The 16,108-nt window shown below is 29.4% G+C and overlaps 3 protein-coding genes across 3 annotated transcripts; all 3 read right to left on the bottom strand.

The window, feature by feature from the left end:
- Positions 1-5,910: 5,910 nt before the first annotated feature.
- On the bottom strand, positions 5,911-6,849 carry LOC131607360 (lipid transfer protein EARLI 1-like). The gene has a single exon (XM_058879374.1). The coding sequence runs from the start codon at positions 6,806-6,808 to the stop codon at positions 6,122-6,124; it is 687 nt and encodes a 228-aa protein (XP_058735357.1). The 5' UTR covers positions 6,809-6,849; the 3' UTR covers positions 5,911-6,121.
- A 2,426-nt stretch (positions 6,850-9,275) lies between these two features.
- Positions 9,276-10,236, bottom strand: LOC131607358 (lipid transfer protein EARLI 1-like). Its single transcript, XM_058879373.1, has one exon. The coding sequence runs from the start codon at positions 10,193-10,195 to the stop codon at positions 9,509-9,511; it is 687 nt and encodes a 228-aa protein (XP_058735356.1). The 5' UTR covers positions 10,196-10,236; the 3' UTR covers positions 9,276-9,508.
- Positions 10,237-12,668: 2,432 nt separating this feature from the next.
- On the bottom strand, positions 12,669-13,623 carry LOC131607357 (lipid transfer protein EARLI 1-like). Its single transcript, XM_058879372.1, has one exon. It carries the CDS (start codon positions 13,580-13,582, stop codon positions 12,896-12,898), a length of 687 nt encoding a protein of 228 aa, XP_058735355.1. The 5' UTR covers positions 13,583-13,623; the 3' UTR covers positions 12,669-12,895.
- Between the last annotated feature and the right edge of the window lie 2,485 nt (positions 13,624-16,108).

Genomic DNA, 16,108 nt, shown 5'->3' with positions numbered 1-16,108 from the left:
GAATGCGTAGAAAAGAATACATAGTGACTATTCAAGACGGTCACCAGATTCCATGAGTTGTTCGCTTCAAATATAATGGCCCTAAAAATAGCTATCCAGGAGCGTAGATTCAAAGTTTAATGAACGGATGGCTAGGATTGAATATTGATGTCCACAGCTCACATGGACCGTTCGCATCAAATCTAATGGCCCTCATAATATATATCCAAGGGCGTAGATTCAAATTATAATGAACAGATGGCTTGGATTGCATACTGACTAAGGATATACGATATGTGAGCGCTTGAGGATCCATCAAGAGTCTCCTTATCACGTGGCCATCATAAGGTCACACGTTGCGCATTAAGGGATAGAAGGACATCCACTTAAACCAAAATCTGAGAGGTCTTATAGACAATGTCAGATTAAAAGGGAATCCCTATAGGCTAGGGATCCGGGTTACGTGAAATAATACCTTACGAGTCTATGGGATGATACTTGTAAGAGATAACCCTATGTGGACTTAGATTTACCACGTAATGCCCCTCTCGGGATGGCTTCCCATGAAGGGTGGGATGATAAAATTACCTTAGTACGTAGGTTCATAAGTTCGTCCTACGAATTTTCTTCCCTTCCCAAAGGTGGTTTAATTTTAAGGGTCTCATGGTGCTCTTTCATACCCTCTAAAACTTTTTGTTTCGTCGGATTTTTTTTGAAAGGGCTTTTTTGTCCATGAGGTTCGAATTTTAGGGGTAGGTTCCCAGAGAGATCAGCCAAATTCCGCACCCTACCCTCGACAAGGTCTAGCCTCGTCTAAGATATTTCTCGGAATTCAGCCCACTCTGAGTGAAATTGTCACTAAAGCTCGTAGGCGATGCAAGTCTCCTCTTACTTAGTGACAATTCCCACACTTAAGGTTTAACAACAATTTCATATATATATATATAACCCAGCAATAATAAAGCAAATATATTCCAAATAATAATATTTAACATCATTAAAGAAATAAAATAAAGAACAATATATAAAGAAAAAGAAATTACCAAACAAATATAAACCAAAAAAAACCAAAACCTAAACCAAAGAGACATGCCCCAAACCTTAAGTGCTTCTCTGCTTTAAGGGTCCCCAGCAGAGTCGCCAGCTGTTACGACCGGCTTTAGGTTTTAAGTCATTAACCTAAAATACAGAGTCGCCACCTATGTTTTTATTTTATCCTAAGATAGGGGTAAACATGGGAGAAAAACCTAATTAAGAGTTTCTAGGTAAGTTGAGAAATTAGGGTCGAGGGAAGGTGTTAGGCACCCTTGACCCTTCCTTAAGGTTTTCTAAATGTCTCTAAGGTTTGTAAGAATATTACGTTAAGGTTTATAAAAAAGGTTATGGTTAAAAGTGTATAGTAGGGTAGAGAATAAGATCTCAAACCTACTTAATTTTAGGGGAAGGGGACTCGTTCTGGTTGTCCAGATGCCTACGTACCTCCTTAATGGAGGACCAGAGTCAACGTAGTTCGTAGTGTTTGTTGGTGTTTTTTATGGGATTGTACACCATTATTTTCGTATGTTGAATTGTGTCTTAGCAAACATTCGTAATTTCGCAGTTACCGTAGTTCGTAGTTAAAAAACTGATTTTTGTGTACAATCCCTATTTTTGTATTTTTTATAGGTTTAGATAATTAAATAATGTTTTAGTCGAATTAGAATAATTGTATTTTTAATTGAATTAGAATAATTTGTGTATTATAATGATAGAATAGCAAAAGTAGTAATATTAAATCAATAGTTATATTTATTAATTAAATATTTTAAAAAAAGAATTAGATGCATTATTAGCGACATACTATCGATTATCGCTTGCGGCCTTAATCGATTTCGTATGATTTCTGTGTGTATGGGATATTTGATCGATGCGACATAGAAAGTCGATTGATTCGAAGACGTCGTGAAATTGTCATTCACTCGTCATATTATTCGTAGAAGATGTTAGAATTAAATTAATATTTTTATTGTTTGATTTTTTATATTTTTTTACTTAAATTTGCTAACGTAAAATATAGTATAATTAAAAGAGAAATATTTTTTGTTATTTTATTCATTAATAATAAATAATAGTAGTGATGATATACTTATGAAAATGTAAACAAGAGAAGGAAAATAGAACAAACAGTAAGTGATGCGGGGAGATTTATTTATTTTTCTCTAACTCACTATCTTTTCTCTAATATTCATAAAGGATGTAGTGTCATACTTAACCCAAATGAAAACCCAATTAATTGCCATAATAATAAACAAATAAAGATTAAGATAAAAGAAGAAAACTACTATACCTCCTCCAAGCTGGGCGGCGCCTCATGGACCTCAAAATATTTCGCGGTTGGAGATGTAAAGCGACGAATCGAAGATGGTCGCCGTCTGAAAATGGTACGCGGCCGCTGCTATGTTGGGTGGTCGGAAATTGCCCAGAGCATAAGTTGTTATGAAAAAAATAAAAAGAATTATCCTGAAGAAAAAAAAAAGCTTGAAAAATGGTTAAACATCAAATGCCGACGTGTTTGTATATACTGTATAATAATAGACAATTGTAATGAGAAACTTAAAAAGTTTGACCCTTTTTATATAAAAAAAAGTTGTGTAGTAACCATTGTGTGTGAGTGTTAAATGAAATATGTTAGTGTGTTCTATACTAGAAATGGGTAGTTAATGGTAATTGGTGGATATATACTTTTTTGGATGAATATACAAAGTATTGTTACTTCACAATTTACATGAAAAAAACTACAAAGAAAAAAGTTGCATTTTGTGTGAATGGTTGGTTTGTAAATCGTGAAGTCTGTGTTAGGAACTGGAGGCGGCTTCATTTCGAGTGAATAACAATTGGCCTCCCCCTCTTCTGAGTGTGGAACAGCTATTTATATACAAACCACAAAGTTTATAAAGTGCACAAAATCAAGTCTTTATCAACACAATATAAACCATTCAAATCAAAATTATTTGATTTTAATTTTCTTACCATATTGAAAAAATGGTGTCTACAAGTTTTTAATCTTTTTTATTTAGTCATTAAGACGTAGGAAAATGCTAGAAATAACACAAATCAAATTGAAAATTTCCTTTTTTTTGATTTTTGACTAAAGAAAGCGTAAAATGATGAAAACAATATTTATAAAAAAAATATTAAATAATAATAAACAAAATTTAATAATAAAAATGTAAAAAGTCCTTTTTGGTGTTTTTTTTTTAGAATATAAATGCAATAAAGTTAGTAATAAATAATAAGTAAAAATGTTAAACAAAGAGATTCGAACCCGTGACTTATGATTGCAAGCTCTTACTCCATACCAATTGGACTATCTTGTTTATTCGAAATAAAGATGCACTTGAAAGCATATATAGATCAATAGAATATTTGTTATTTAAAAAATAATAATAATAATAATTTAAAACAAACTATTAATATTAAAATGTTAGTATAAATCCAAAGTTTAATATGATTTGACTGTCAGAAATAGGGCGGACAAATAAGGTCCAATATTTATAGGAAAAGATTTTGTTGTAGGTACAAATTTTTTTGTTAGATAAGATACTATAATTTGTATTATTTAGAGAATTAATTTCTAACTAACTATCCTTTAATTCATCTTGCCTAACTATGAAAGAAATATTTGACTTTGAGCGAATTGAAGTTATGTCTTTCACGGCTACAAGCATAGTATGATGTCATTTTAAGGGACTCAAACTATACAAAAAATAGTTCATTTTTGAAGAAGAAGAATAAAAAACAAACAAAATAAATTAATTTAGTTCAACTTGCTTTGAATTGAATTGATATATTTTCTTACTAGTTGCTATTGCAAATAAATACAATAAGAATCTTTGTAAAACACCATGCAAGAATAAAAAAAAGTTGACATTTTACATCGGAAACTTTTGAATCACCTCAATAGTTAAAAACATTTAACTTATAAGAAGTGGCAGTTAATTCTTTAAAAAAATATAGTTTGACTTTTATTAATAAAAATGTAATAGAAAGATAAGGATACAACAAATTGATACAAGAAAGTAGTCAAATTTAACAAATGTTAATACAAGAACCTAAAATAAATGACGAATTGCAAAATAAATATCCTAACATATTCCATTATATCAATTCAATCCATAATTAAGATATAAATTTAAACTATTCGACCGAAACATTTAATTTGCAACATTCTCTTTTTATATAATTCACTTTAGCAAATTTTAAATCAACTAAATGATAGCTAACATAAAATATATTTGATTTCATTAATATACTTTTTCCTATATCTTCATATAAACGTAATAAAGAAATTGCACCTTAGAAGAAAAACAATCACTTAAAGAAAATGTTGACACAATCCTCAATTCTATTGAATAAAAACATACATAAGTTGTCATAGAAAAAAACAATCAATCTACTGGGTGTCATAAACAATGTGAAAGGCAAGGTCCATGAAAGAGTCATCTGTAAAATATAGAACGAAACAGAAGGAAATATATGTCATAAAACTAATTATTGTAAAAATGATATGCCAGTGCGTTTACATTTTTATTTTACTAAGTTAATTCTTTATTAGGTATGTGTCATATTATTGCTAATCTTCCATCATATTGTATACATTTCGTTACATTTTGTAAAAAAAAATTCTTTTTTTGCACTCATAAACAGTTATAAACCAACAACTTCTTCTGTATAATATAAATCACACACATTTCAATATGCTCTTTATTTTATTTGAAGTTCACTCATATGATTTTTATTTTTGATATTTATTTTAGTTCGATTTTCAAAGTCTTAAAGATATCAATTCTAAAAAAAATAGAAGCATTGAAATCGTAAAACTTGTTCTATATTATTCTAAATCATAATTTACTTTCTGTTAACGACTAGTAAAAAAATGCAATATTTACACACAATCGTTGACTATCAGCGCAAGCCACCTGATATGTAATGTAGTTTGGGAAATTGTGAGTTTGGTTAAGCATTGTTAAAGTGTTGAATGTTACACACCAATTTTTACATAATATAATTTCTATATACCGAACTTTTTACGAAAGGTCAAGAGTACGTCGTTAGATTAAAATAAAGGCAAATGGAAACTCTAGCATGAGGTTACCGGCCGCGAAAGCGTGTAAAAATAAAAAGGTAAATTAATCATCAACATAAAACAACTACACAAAAATAATTTTCCATTTAATTTCAATTTTTATCATGTTTCTACAATTTACTTACTTATTCTTATATATTTATTTATATTTAACCACGTTATTCATCAAGTTAAACTTTGTAATTTTTCCTATTGATGAAACCGGATATTTATTTCCATTCTTCTTCATGCCTTTAGCATAATAATGTCAAAACAACTTACCGAACCTTACCTTCATTATATAATAGTATATTATGACGATTTAGGGTGAGTTCCTTTGTCCTAATTTCTAAAATAACTTTCTAAGTGTATTTCCATATTTAATTTTTCATATAAAACCATTAGTTTTGGAGTTGAACTTATTGAATGATGCATAGCTAAACGAATGTAACAGTTTTGCTCAAGGGTCTAGATTAACAAATGAAACGGAAGAAATAATGCATGTGAATATAGGATGTTTCAATTATTGAATTTTAAAAAACTTATTAAAAATATTATAAGCTCTTTAAAAAAGTTGTCAAAACGCTTTAACTAAACTTATGTCAGTTGGGAGTATATACATTATTCTAATTCCTTTCATGGAGTAATAACACTAGTGTTTAATAGGAATAAGAAAAATATAACTCAAGAATGGCTTTAAGGTAATAAAAATATCTCATAAAGATCATACAAAATAAACACTTTAGAAATATCATAATATTATTAATAGATAATGAAGTCATTGAATTGCATAAACTATATGTCAATGAAAAATCTACTTCTTCATCATCTTTGACATCCAACAACTATCGACAAAGACAGCGTCTTCCATCGATATAATAATTAAACACAATAATACAAATATATATTTTAGTATTAATATAATGAACAGTTTTTATTTAGTAGAACTTATTTCGTTAGTATAATATAATATAATAGGAATAGTCCATTGGTGATGGCGTGCATAAGCCATCATATCGATCATGCATTTTATTGGTCTTAACGGCTGCATTTGAAATTTGTAGGCATTTGACGCCCACATCGGTTCAAGATTAATTGCAAGGGAATGTTAAGATCAATAATGATGATTCCCAAGATATTAGCCTTAAGTGCAGCGCATAGACATATAGAGGCTTCGAGATCAATAAGACCATTGATGAGGTTGCAACAAGGCTTAGTATCTCGTCCAATCCCTACGTTCACAACATTCAACACATTGGCACAAACACTCAATCTTCCTATTTGACAAGTAGGTGACGTCGTAGGAGTTATCTTAGGCGGGGGTGTCAAATATCTTGGTGGTGGTGTGGAAGGAGAGATCATAGGGGGTGTTGCCGTAGGACTTGGCGGTGGTGTGGAAGGAGAGACTATGGGAGGTGTTGTCATAGGATTTGAAGGGGGTGCGGATGGATTTGTTGTAGGTGGTGGTGTAGTAGGACAAGGTGGTGCGATCGTCATAGTTGGTGGGGGTGTAGAAGGTTGCACGGAAGGAGGTACCATAGGTGGTGGTGTCATGAGATGGGGTGGTGGTGTCATTTGACTTGGTGGGAGTTTTGATGGAGGAGGTGGTGTTTTGGGATGAGTTGGTGGTGTCTTAGGATTTGGAGTGGAAGAGACAAGGGTTGAAGCAAAAATAAGATTAATGCAGAGAATTATAATGGACGCAATAGTATTGTTTGATTTCATTGTGTAGTTACGAGAGAAACTGTTGATTGCAATTTTAAATGAGAAATGTATTTAGTTGATGAATAATTTGGAGAAGTAAGGTCCAATATTTATAGGAAAAGATTTTGTTGTAGGTACAAATTTTTTTGTTAGATAAGATACTATAATTTGTATTATTTAGAGAATTAATTTCTAACTAACTATCCTTTAATTCATCTTGCCTAACTATGAAAGAAATATTTGACTTTGAGCGAATTGAAGTTATGTCTTTCACGGCTACAAGCATAGTATGATGTCATTTTAAGGGACTCAAACTATACAAAAAATAGTTCATTTTTGAAGAAGAAGAATAAAAAACAAACAAAATAAATTAATTTAGTTCAACTTGCTTTGAATTGAATTGATATATTTTCTTACTAGTTGCTATTGCAAATAAATACAATAAGAATCTTTGTAAAACACCATGCAAGAATAAAAAAAAGTTGACATTTTACATCGGAAACTTTTGAATCACCTCAATAGTTAAAAACATTTAACTTATAAGAAGTGGCAGTTAATTCTTTAAAAAAATATAGTTTGACTTTTATTAATAAAAATGTAATAGAAAGATAAGGATACAACAAATTGATACAAGAAAGTAGTCAAATTTAACAAATGTTAATACAAGAACCTAAAATAAATGACGAATTGCAAAATAAATATCCTAACATATTCCATTATATCAATTCAATCCATAATTAAGATATAAATTTAAACTATTCGACCGAAACATTTAATTTGCAACATTCTCTTTTTATATAATTCACTTTAGCAAATTTTAAATCAACTAAATGATAGCTAACATAAAATATATTTGATTTCATTAATATACTTTTTCCTATATCTTCATATAAACGTAATAAAGAAATTGCACCTTAGAAGAAAAACAATCACTTAAAGAAAATGTTGACACAATCCTCAATTCTATTGAATAAAAACATACATAAGTTGTCATAGAAAAAAACAATCAATCTACTGGGTGTCATAAACAATGTGAAAGGCAAGGTCCATGAAAGAGTCATCTGTAAAATATAGAACGAAACAGAAGGAAATATATGTCATAAAACTAATTATTGTAAAAATGATATGCCAGTGCGTTTACATTTTTATTTTACTAAGTTAATTCTTTATTAGGTATGTGTCATATTATTGCTAATCTTCCATCATATTGTATACATTTCGTTACATTTTGTAAAAAAAAATTCTTTTTTTGCACTCATAAACAGTTATAAACCAACAACTTCTTCTGTATAATATAAATCACACACATTTCAATATGCTCTTTATTTTATTTGAAGTTCACTCATATGATTTTTATTTTTGATATTTATTTTAGTTCGATTTTCAAAGTCTTAAAGATATCAATTCTAAAAAAAATAGAAGCATTGAAATCGTAAAACTTGTTCTATATTATTCTAAATCATAATTTACTTTCTGTTAACGACTAGTAAAAAAATGCAATATTTACACACAATCGTTGACTATCAGCGCAAGCCACCTGATATGTAATGTAGTTTGGGAAATTGTGAGTTTGGTTAAGCATTGTTAAAGTGTTGAATGTTACACACCAATTTTTACATAATATAATTTCTATATACCGAACTTTTTACGAAAGGTCAAGAGTACGTCGTTAGATTAAAATAAAGGCAAATGGAAACTCTAGCATGAGGTTACCGGCCGCGAAAGCGTGTAAAAATAAAAAGGTAAATTAATCATCAACATAAAACAACTACACAAAAATAATTTTCCATTTAATTTCAATTTTTATCATGTTTCTACAATTTACTTACTTATTCTTATATATTTATTTATATTTAACCACGTTATTCATCAAGTTAAACTTTGTAATTTTTCCTATTGATGAAACCGGATATTTATTTCCATTCTTCTTCATGCCTTTAGCATAATAATGTCAAAACAACTTACCGAACCTTACCTTCATTATATAATAGTATATTATGACGATTTAGGGTGAGTTCCTTTGTCCTAATTTCTAAAATAACTTTCTAAGTGTATTTCCATATTTAATTTTTCATATAAAACCATTAGTTTTGGAGTTGAACTTATTGAATGATGCATAGCTAAACGAATGTAACAGTTTTGCTCAAGGGTCTAGATTAACAAATGAAACGGAAGAAATAATGCATGTGAATATAGGATGTTTCAATTATTGAATTTTAAAAAACTTATTAAAAATATTATAAGCTCTTTAAAAAAGTTGTCAAAACGCTTTAACTAAACTTATGTCAGTTGGGAGTATATACATTATTCTAATTCCTTTCATGGAGTAATAACACTAGTGTTTAATAGGAATAAGAAAAATATAACTCAAGAATGGCTTTAAGGTAATAAAAATATCTCATAAAGATCATACAAAATAAACACTTTAGAAATATCATAATATTATTAATAGATAATGAAGTCATTGAATTGCATAAACTATATGTCAATGAAAAATCTACTTCTTCATCATCTTTGACATCCAACAACTATCGACAAAGACAGCGTCTTCCATCGATATAATAATTAAACACAATAATACAAATATATATTTTAGTATTAATATAATGAACAGTTTTTATTTAGTAGAACTTATTTCGTTAATATAATATAATATAATAGGAATAGTCCATTGGTGATGGCGTGCATAAGCCATCATATCGATCATGCATTTTATTGGTCTTAACGGCTGCATTTGAAATTTGTAGGCATTTGACGCCCACATCGGTTCAAGATTAATTGCAAGGGAATGTTAAGATCAATAATGATGATTCCCAAGATATTAGCCTTAAGTGCAGCGCATAGACATATAGAGGCTTCGAGATCAATAAGACCATTGATGAGGTTGCAACAAGGCTTAGTATCTCGTCCAATCCCTACGTTCACAACATTCAACACATTGGCACAAACACTCAATCTTCCTATTTGACAAGTAGGTGACGTCGTAGGAGTTATCTTAGGCGGGGGTGTCAAATATCTTGGTGGTGGTGTGGAAGGAGAGATCATAGGGGGTGTTGCCGTAGGACTTGGCGGTGGTGTGGAAGGAGAGACTATGGGAGGTGTTGTCATAGGATTTGAAGGGGGTGCGGATGGATTTGTTGTAGGTGGTGGTGTAGTAGGACAAGGTGGTGCGATCGTCATAGTTGGTGGGGGTGTAGAAGGTTGCACGGAAGGAGGTACCATAGGTGGTGGTGTCATGAGATGGGGTGGTGGTGTCATTTGACTTGGTGGGAGTTTTGATGGAGGAGGTGGTGTTTTGGGATGAGTTGGTGGTGTCTTAGGATTTGGAGTGGAAGAGACAAGGGTTGAAGCAAAAATAAGATTAATGCAGAGAATTATAATGGACGCAATAGTATTGTTTGATTTCATTGTGCAGTTACGAGAGAAACTGTTGATTGCAATTTTAAATGAGAAATGTATTTAGTTGATGAATAATTTGGAGAAGTAAGGTCCAATATTTATAGGAAAAGATTTTGTTGTAGGTACAAATTTTTTTGTTAGATAAGATACTATAATTTGTATTATTTAGAGAATTAATTTCTAACTAACTATCCTTTAATTCATCTTGCCTAACTATGAAAGAAATATTTGACTTTGAGCGAATTGAAGTTATGTCTTTCACGGCTACAAGCATAGTATGATGTCATTTTAAGGGACTCAAACTATACAAAAAATAGTTCATTTTTGAAGAAGAAGAATAAAAAACAAACAAAATAAATTAATTTAGTTCAACTTGCTTTGAATTGAATTGATATATTTTCTTACTAGTTGCTATTGCAAATAAATACAATAAGAATCTTTGTAAAACACCATGCAAGAATAAAAAAAAGTTGACATTTTACATCGGAAACTTTTGAATCACCTCAATAGTTAAAAACATTTAACTTATAAGAAGTGGCAGTTAATTCTTTAAAAAAATATAGTTTGACTTTTATTAATAAAAATGTAATAGAAAGATAAGGATACAACAAATTGATACAAGAAAGTAGTCAAATTTAACAAATGTTAATACAAGAACCTAAAATAAATGACGAATTGCAAAATAAATATCCTAACATATTCCATTATATCAATTCAATCCATAATTAAGATATAAATTTAAACTATTCGACCGAAACATTTAATTTGCAACATTCTCTTTTTATATAATTCACTTTAGCAAATTTTAAATCAACTAAATGATAGCTAACATAAAATATATTTGATTTCATTAATATACTTTTTCCTATATCTTCATATAAACGTAATAAAGAAATTGCACCTTAGAAGAAAAACAATCACTTAAAGAAAATGTTGACACAATCCTCAATTCTATTGAATAAAAACATACATAAGTTGTCATAGAAAAAAACAATCAATCTACTGGGTGTCATAAACAATGTGAAAGGCAAGGTCCATGAAAGAGTCATCTGTAAAATATAGAACGAAACAGAAGGAAATATATGTCATAAAACTAATTATTGTAAAAATGATATGCCAGTGCGTTTACATTTTTATTTTACTAAGTTAATTCTTTATTAGGTATGTGTCATATTATTGCTAATCTTCCATCATATTGTATACATTTCGTTACATTTTGTAAAAAAAAATTCTTTTTTTGCACTCATAAACAGTTATAAACCAACAACTTCTTCTGTATAATATAAATCACACACATTTCAATATGCTCTTTATTTTATTTGAAGTTCACTCATATGATTTTTATTTTTGATATTTATTTTAGTTCGATTTTCAAAGTCTTAAAGATATCAATTCTAAAAAAAATAGAAGCATTGAAATCGTAAAACTTGTTCTATATTATTCTAAATCATAATTTACTTTCTGTTAACGACTAGTAAAAAAATGCAATATTTACACACAATCGTTGACTATCAGCGCAAGCCACCTGATATGTAATGTAGTTTGGGAAATTGTGAGTTTGGTTAAGCATTGTTAAAGTGTTGAATGTTACACACCAATTTTTACATAATATAATTTCTATATACCGAACTTTTTACGAAAGGTCAAGAGTACGTCGTTAGATTAAAATAAAGGCAAATGGAAACTCTAGCATGAGGTTACCGGCCGCGAAAGCGTGTAAAAATAAAAAGGTAAATTAATCATCAACATAAAACAACTACACAAAAATAATTTTCCATTTAATTTCAATTTTTATCATGTTTCTACAATTTACTTACTTATTCTTATATATTTATTTATATTTAACCACGTTATTCATCAAGTTAAACTTTGTAATTTTTCCTATTGATGAAACCGGATATTTATTTCCATTCTTCTTCATGCCTTTAGCATAATAATGTCAAAACAACTTACCGAACCTTACCTTCATTATATAATAGTATATTATGACGATTTAGGGTGAGTTCCTTTGTCCTAATTTCTAAAATAACTTTCTAAGTGTATTTCCATATTTAATTTTTCATATAAAACCATTAGTTTTGGAGTTGAACTTATTGAATGATGCATAGCTAAACGAATGTAACAGTTTTGCTCAAGGGTCTAGATTAACAAATGAAACGGAAGAAATAATGCATGTGAATATAGGATGTTTCAATTATTGAATTTTAAAAAACTTATTAAAAATATTATAAGCTCTTTAAAAAAGTTGTCAAAACGCTTTAACTAAACTTATGTCAGTTGGGAGTATATACATTATTCTAATTCCTTTCATGGAGTAATAACACTAGTGTTTAATAGGAATAAGAAAAATATAACTCAAGAATGGCTTTAAGGTAATAAAAATATCTCATAAAGATCATACAAAATAAACACTTTAGAAATATCATAATATTATTAATAGATAATGAAGTCATTGAATTGCATAAACTATATGTCAATGAAAAATCTACTTCTTCATCATCTTTGACATCCAACAACTATCGACAAAGACAGCGTCTTCCATCGATATAATAATTAAACACAATAATACAAATATATATTTTAGTATTAATATAATGAACAGTTTTTATTTAGTAGAACTTATTTCGTTAGTATAATATAATATAATAGGAATAGTCCATTGGTGATGGCGTGCATAAGCCATCATATCGATCATGCATTTTATTGGTCTTAACGGCTGCATTTGAAATTTGTAGGCATTTGACGCCCACATCGGTTCAAGATTAATTGCAAGGGAATGTTAAGATCAATAATGATGATTCCCAAGATATTAGCCTTAAGTGCAGCGCATAGACATATAGAGGCTTCGAGATCAATAAGACCATTGATGAGGTTGCAACAAGGCTTAGTATCTCGTCCAATCCCTACGTTCACAACATTCAACACATTGGCACAAACACTCAATCTTCCTATTTGACAAGTAGGTGACGTCGTAGGAGTTATCTTAGGCGGGGGTGTCAAATATCTTGGTGGTGGTGTGGAAGGAGAGATCATAGGGGGTGTTGCCGTAGGACTTGGCGGTGGTGTGGAAGGAGAGACTATGGGAGGTGTTGTCATAGGATTTGAAGGGGGTGCGGATGGATTTGTTGTAGGTGGTGGTGTAGTAGGACAAGGTGGTGCGATCGTCATAGTTGGTGGGGGTGTAGAAGGTTGCACGGAAGGAGGTACCATAGGTGGTGGTGTCATGAGATGGGGTGGTGGTGTCATTTGACTTGGTGGGAGTTTTGATGGAGGAGGTGGTGTTTTGGGATGAGTTGGTGGTGTCTTAGGATTTGGAGTGGAAGAGACAAGGGTTGAAGCAAAAATAAGATTAATGCAGAGAATTATAATGGACGCAATAGTATTGTTTGATTTCATTGTGTAGTTACGAGAGAAACTGTTGATTGCAATTTTAAATGAGAAATGTATTTAGTTGATGAATAATTTGGAGAAGTAAGGTCCAATATTTATAGGAAAAGATTTTGTTGTAGGTACAAATTTTTTTGTTAGATAAGATACTATAATTTGTATTATTTAGAGAATTAATTTCTAACTAACTATCCTTTAATTCATCTTGCCTAACTATGAAAGAAATATTTGACTTTGAGCGAATTGAAGTTATGTCTTTCACGGCTACAAGCATAGTATGATGTCATTTTAAGGGACTCAAACTATACAAAAAATAGTTCATTTTTGAAGAAGAAGAATAAAAAACAAACAAAATAAATTAATTTAGTTCAACTTGCTTTGAATTGAATTGATATATTTTCTTACTAGTTGCTATTGCAAATAAATACAATAAGAATCTTTGTAAAACACCATGCAAGAATAAAAAAAAGTTGACATTTTACATCGGAAACTTTTGAATCACCTCAATAGTTAAAAACATTTAACTTATAAGAAGTGGCAGTTAATTCTTTAAAAAAATATAGTTTGACTTTTATTAATAAAAATGTAATAGAAAGATAAGGATACAACAAATTGATACAAGAAAGTAGTCAAATTTAACAAATGTTAATACAAGAACCTAAAATAAATGACGAATTGCAAAATAAATATCCTAACATATTCCATTATATCAATTCAATCCATAATTAAGATATAAATTTAAACTATTCGACCGAAACATTTAATTTGCAACATTCTCTTTTTATATAATTCACTTTAGCAAATTTTAAATCAACTAAATGATAGCTAACATAAAATATATTTGATTTCATTAATATACTTTTTCCTATATCTTCATATAAACGTAATAAAGAAATTGCACCTTAGAAGAAAAACAATCACTTAAAGAAAATGTTGACACAATCCTCAATTCTATTGAATAAAAACATACATAAGTTGTCATAGAAAAAAACAATCAATCTACTGGGTGTCATAAACAATGTGAAAGGCAAGGTCCATGAAAGAGTCATCTGTAAAATATAGAACGAAACAGAAGGAAATATATGTCATAAAACTAATTATTGTAAAAATGATATGCCAGTGCGTTTACATTTTTATTTTACTAAGTTAATTCTTTATTAGGTATGTGTCATATTATTGCTAATCTTCCATCATATTGTATACATTTCGTTACATTTTGTAAAAAAAAAATTCTTTTTTTGCACTCATAAACAGTTATAAACCAACAACTTCTTCTGTATAATATAAATCACACACATTTCAATATGCTCTTTATTTTATTTGAAGTTCACTCATATGATTTTTATTTTTGATATTTATTTTAGTTCGATTTTCAAAGTCTTAAAGATATCAATTCTAAAAAAAATAGAAGCATTGAAATCGTAAAACTTGTTCTATATTATTCTAAATCATAATTTACTTTCTGTTAACGACTAGTAAAAAAATGCAATATTTACACACAATCGTTGACTATCAGCGCAAGCCACCTGATATGTAATGTAGTTTGGGAAATTGTGAGTTTGGTTAAGCATTGTTAAAGTGTTGAATGTTACACACCAATTTTTACATAATATAATTTCTATATACCGAACTTTTTACGAAAGGTCAAGAGTACGTCGTTAGATTAAAATAAAGGCAAATGGAAACTCTAGCATGAGGTTACCGGCCGCGAAAGCGTGTAAAAATAAAAAGGTAAATTAATCATCAACATAAAACAACTACACAAAAATAATTTTCCATTTAATTTCAATTTTTATCATGTTTCTACAATTTACTTACTTATTCTTATATATTTATTTATATTTAACCACGTTATTCATCAAGTTAAACTTTGTAATTTTTCCTATTGATGAAACCGGATATTTATTTCCATTCTTCTTCATGCCTTTAGCATAATAATGTCAAAACAACTTACCGAACCTTACCTTCATTATATAATAGTATATTATGACGATTTAGGGTGAGTTCCTTTGTCCTAATTTCTAAAATAACTTTCTAAGTGTATTTCCATATTTAATTTTTCATATAAAACCATTAGTTTTGGAGTTGAACTTATTGAATGATGCATAGCTAAACGAATGTAACAGTTTTGCTCAAGGGTCTAGATTAACAAATGAAACGGAAAAAATAATGCATGTGAATATAGGATGTTTCAATTATTGAATTTTAAAAAACTTATTAAAAATATTATAAGCTCTTTAAAAAAGTTGTCAAAACGCTTTAACTAAACTTATGTCAGTTGGGAGTATATACATTATTCTAATTCCTTTCATGGAGTAATAACACTAGTGTTTAATAGGAATAAGAAAAATATAACTCAAGAATGGCTTTAAGGTAATAAAAATATCTCATAAAGATCATACAAAATAAACACTTTAGAAATATCATAATATTATTAATAGATAATGAAGTCATTGATTTGCATAAACTATATGTCAATGAAAAATCTACTTCTTCATCATCTTTGACATCTAACAACTATCGACAAAGACAGCG

This window comes from Vicia villosa, linkage group LG5 (genome assembly GCF_029867415.1).
Source record: "Vicia villosa cultivar HV-30 ecotype Madison, WI linkage group LG5, Vvil1.0, whole genome shotgun sequence".
In the NCBI taxonomy this organism is placed as follows: Eukaryota; Viridiplantae; Streptophyta; class Magnoliopsida; order Fabales; family Fabaceae; genus Vicia; species Vicia villosa.
The sequence above is the reverse complement of the archived record's forward strand: the minus strand, read 5'-3'. Positions and strand labels throughout refer to the sequence as shown.